This window comes from Pteropus vampyrus, unplaced genomic scaffold (assembly GCF_000151845.1).
Source record: "Pteropus vampyrus isolate Shadow unplaced genomic scaffold, Pvam_2.0 Scaffold219, whole genome shotgun sequence".
Taxonomy (NCBI): Eukaryota; Metazoa; Chordata; class Mammalia; order Chiroptera; family Pteropodidae; genus Pteropus; species Pteropus vampyrus.
In genome coordinates, this window is record NW_011889000.1 from 73,329 (window position 1) to 77,353 (window position 4,025).

Sequence of the window (4,025 nt, forward strand, 5' to 3'; positions counted from 1 at the left end):
TCATGGAGATTATTTAAATTAAACGTGGTCATAAGGGTGGGGCTCTGATTGAACAGGATTAGTGTCCTTACAAAAAGAGACACCAGAGAGCTTGCTCACTCTCTCTCAGCACATGCACTGAGGTAAGGCCATACGAAGACATGACAAGCTGGTGGCTGTTTGTAATCAATCCAAGGAGAAAGCCCTCAGCAGACAGACACTGACCATGCTGGACCTTGATACTGGACTTCCTAGCCTCTGGAACTGTGAGAAAATAGATTTCTGTTGTTGAGACCACCCAGTCTGTAGTATTTTGTCATGGCAGCCTGGGCAGACTAAGACAGTGTATAAGCTCAAATTTAATTAAAGTCCTGTGTGCTTCTGATGGAGATTACACAACCATGAGGTAGACTGGGTTGTAATCAAAGCCCCATGATACGATGTGATACATCTTCCTGAAGTATTTGTTTTATTCTGTGGGGTTAACATAAATTATTTTCATAGTATAATATCCACATTCACGTTTATTGAATACAACATGCAAAGGGGCCATAGATTTCTAAGGCAAATCAGGAGACTCCATGTAAATTCCGTGTTTGCTATGGGATAATTCAAGTTTTGTATCTAGATTCTCTGGAGATACTCATTCGATTATGTGGAAATGTTTGCAAAGCACTCTTTCTGATAGTTTAATGCAGGTGTTAAATTTATCTTTCATCTGTATTTCATTATGTATCTCTAAAAGGCAAGGGCTTTTAAAAACCACAACCATAACCTCATTAACACATCTAAAAAAATTAGCAGTAATTCCTTTCTATCATTCAATACCCAATAAATATTCAAATTTCCCCATTTGTGTTATATACCTTGTATACTATAATTATATCTGTGTGACTTAGATTTAGTTTGAATTTAATAAATAGAATTGAAATGAGAATTTCTTTGAATCAGAGTTCAAGTGAGATACAAACATTGTCTTTTAATCTACAGATTCCCGCACTATTTTTTCTTACAATTTATTTGCTGAAGAAACTGGGCCGTTAGCCCCGTAGGTCTTCACACAGTCTGGAGATTGTGATGGTACTCCTGTGGAATCATTTAACTTGTTCTTTTTACTGTTTCTCTTAAAAACCTGACAGATCTAGAGAGAAGCACAGCTACTGTCCACGCCATTACACAAAGTCATTTCCATAGGTACAGCATTCGGAAATTCTGAAACACCGTTGGCATGTCTAAGAAGACTCTTCTAAATCTTAAAAAGCATGATGGTTATAAATGGCCTATATTTAAAGTGAGGGCTCTTTTACAGGGAGTAATCTTATAATATTATTAAATTGAAAGGCTCTTTTTTATCTAGACATTTTTTAGGAAGAGTGCTACTAATGAAAATGTAATCAGTTTAAGTCCTTAAAACCCACAAAGCTATACAAGTTAGTTGTTCATTTTTATTTTAAAAATCTTATTCATAAATATGTAATTTTAGTTTAAAAATGATAAAAGATGACTTAAAATTACTGAAATGAAATCTATATAAAGCTTAAAGAGGACCCATCCTGCAGAGACACCTGGCCAGCCACTGGGGAAAGCAAACTGACATGAAAATAAATCCCAGATGGAATGCAGATTAAAGTACGAAAATAAAATTCTAGAGGAAAATGTAGGAGAATGTTTTTATCTTGGGTTGGGGTAAGGGTAGAGTGACAATCTGACATCAAAGCCAGGTACAATAAAGGAACAGACTGACATATCTTACTACATAGAAATAAAAAGTTTACTATTTAAATCCTTCTAAAAATAAAATTAAAATCCCATGTGTTCATGGGATAAATAAAGTGTTCAAACGAATGACAAACCAGAAAAAACATTTCCAATATTAACGGCAGACAAAGGATTAAAATCCTCAACAGAGCTTTAACATTTAATAAGAAAAATTTCCCCATAGGAAAGTGGGCAAAGCGCATAAACAGCAATTTGTAAAAGAAAAAATACAAATGTCCAAATACCTGAAAAGATGCTTAGACTGAATATTCATCAAAGAAATGCATGTAAATACTAACAGAAGTAAGAAATAATTTAACATTGAAATTGATAGTATTCAGTGTATTTGTATACAGTTCATGAGAATATGATCTGATAAACCTTCACGAAAGAAATCTAGGCAAATTTTCACATTATATCTAATATGTCAAAATAAAGATGTATATACCCTCCTCCTAGAAATCTAATCTAAAGAAATACACATGCGGTCCCTAAGAGACACATGTGAGCACATATATAAAAAAATATTCATTTGTATAGTTTATAATTAGTGAAAAACTGGAAAATGCTAACTGCTCATTAGTAAAGAAATGGTTAAACAGTTTGGAGATTCGAACTACATGTATAATATAATCTCACTTGTTAAAAACCCCCAATATAAATGGATGTAGACAGAAAAAGCTGTGGAAAGACATAAAGCATGTGAAACATGGTGGGGGCAGGGGCCTTAGAGGGAGAGTAAGAGCTTGCATGGCACCATCTCTACATGATGAGATTAAGCGTGATTTCACTCTGTTCCTTCTATCCTTCTGTATTGTCTGAAAATTTCTCCCTAAGATTATGCATTACAAATTATATGCAGAAAAAGTCATGCTATATTGAGAAAAGACATGCCAAGATTTCAAGCTTTAATATTCTCTTCTGATCATGGGAGCCACGGACAGTTTGTGAAAAGTACGCTTACCATGATTACTGTAAGTTACTATAAATATTTCTAATTTTATCCATTGGTTTGTTAATTTACCCTGAATGATATTCTTTAATCACATTTTCCCATTTGAAAACCTCAAAGAATATATTTTTTAATGTTTTCCGATTAAGTCACTTTGCTATTTTCACATTATATCTAATATGCATCTTTTGAAAATAGACTACTGATTATTTTAAAAAAACTATATAACTCTTTTATTCACATAAAACGTAGCTGCCTCAAATATTTCAAAATGAACAAAAATCAAAATTCCTGCCTTTTTACCAAGGTAAATTTTAAAAAGGGGAATTAGTGTCCTGTCAGGCCTACACTTGGTTGTACAGAAAAGAAACCAACTTTGACAAGGTTTAATGACAAATGAACTCACCAAAATGACACCCAGGCTCCAGAGGTCGCAGGACTCGTCGTAGCCATTGTGGTTCAAGAGCTCAGGCGCGGCATAATGAAGAGTGAAGCACGGCGTCTTGAGAGGCTGGTTATCGGGCGGCTTTAGGCGTGCAAACCCGAAATCAATGACTTTAATTTCCAAATTGTCATTTTCATCAGTGAACAATAGATTCTGCAAGACACAAACCCTTAAATTAGTCTCTCACTGAAATGTCATGGGACTTGGCGATGCCGTTTATGTAAATTATCTGCATACTGATACTGGTCCAGGCACAGAGAGGGTCTGATGGGGGGTCTGGGAGCTGGACATCAGTGTCCCGGTGCTCTCTGCGTTGTACTTGTTTGTGCTGTTTCAATTTTACAGGGTAATGTGCGACAGTTTGTCGACAGCACCATGCCCTGTCTGATGTCAGAGCCTTTGTCTATGCCTTTCCAGAACTCTGACATCCTCCATCAACCTTTCCCTTCCAAGCTGGCCATGTGCACCTGCTCCTCATTCAGAGATACCACCTAACAGTGTCACCAGACTGAAGTCAGGACTTCTTAACTTTCTTCTAGCATTATTCACTCTTCCTTCCTGGCACTTATCACCTCTGCATAGTTAGTCCACCGTCTTCATCCCCATTGGACTATAATTCCATCACGGTGAGGACTGTGTGCCCAGCTCAGTCAGGACTCGATCCCGAGGGCCCGGCACAGTCACATAGTAGGTGCTTTGATAAATATTTGTCCATCGAATAAAGTCAGAAATAAAAATTATGTAAGATCCAGTAGAGCCTATCAAAGAAGACATATACACTACATTTTGGAACTATTTTCTCCAAAACAGTTAATACTTACACATTTTTTGATGCTTATGGATACTATACCTCAATTATTCAGAAAACATTATTATTTTGAACTATTCATC

The 4,025-nt window shown here is 36.0% G+C and overlaps 1 protein-coding gene across 2 annotated transcripts in view; it reads right to left on the reverse strand.

Moving 5' to 3' along the window:
- RPS6KA5 (ribosomal protein S6 kinase A5) overlaps nt 1–4,025 on the reverse strand; it is a 154,025-nt gene that overhangs the window by 7,795 nt on the left and 142,205 nt on the right. For both annotated transcript variants that reach the window (XM_011373178.2, XM_023538354.1), the window contains one exon: nt 3,096–3,287. In XM_011373178.2, coding sequence (XP_011371480.2) covers nt 3,096–3,287 — 192 coding nt within the window. The remainder of the gene's footprint in view (nt 1–3,095; nt 3,288–4,025) is intronic.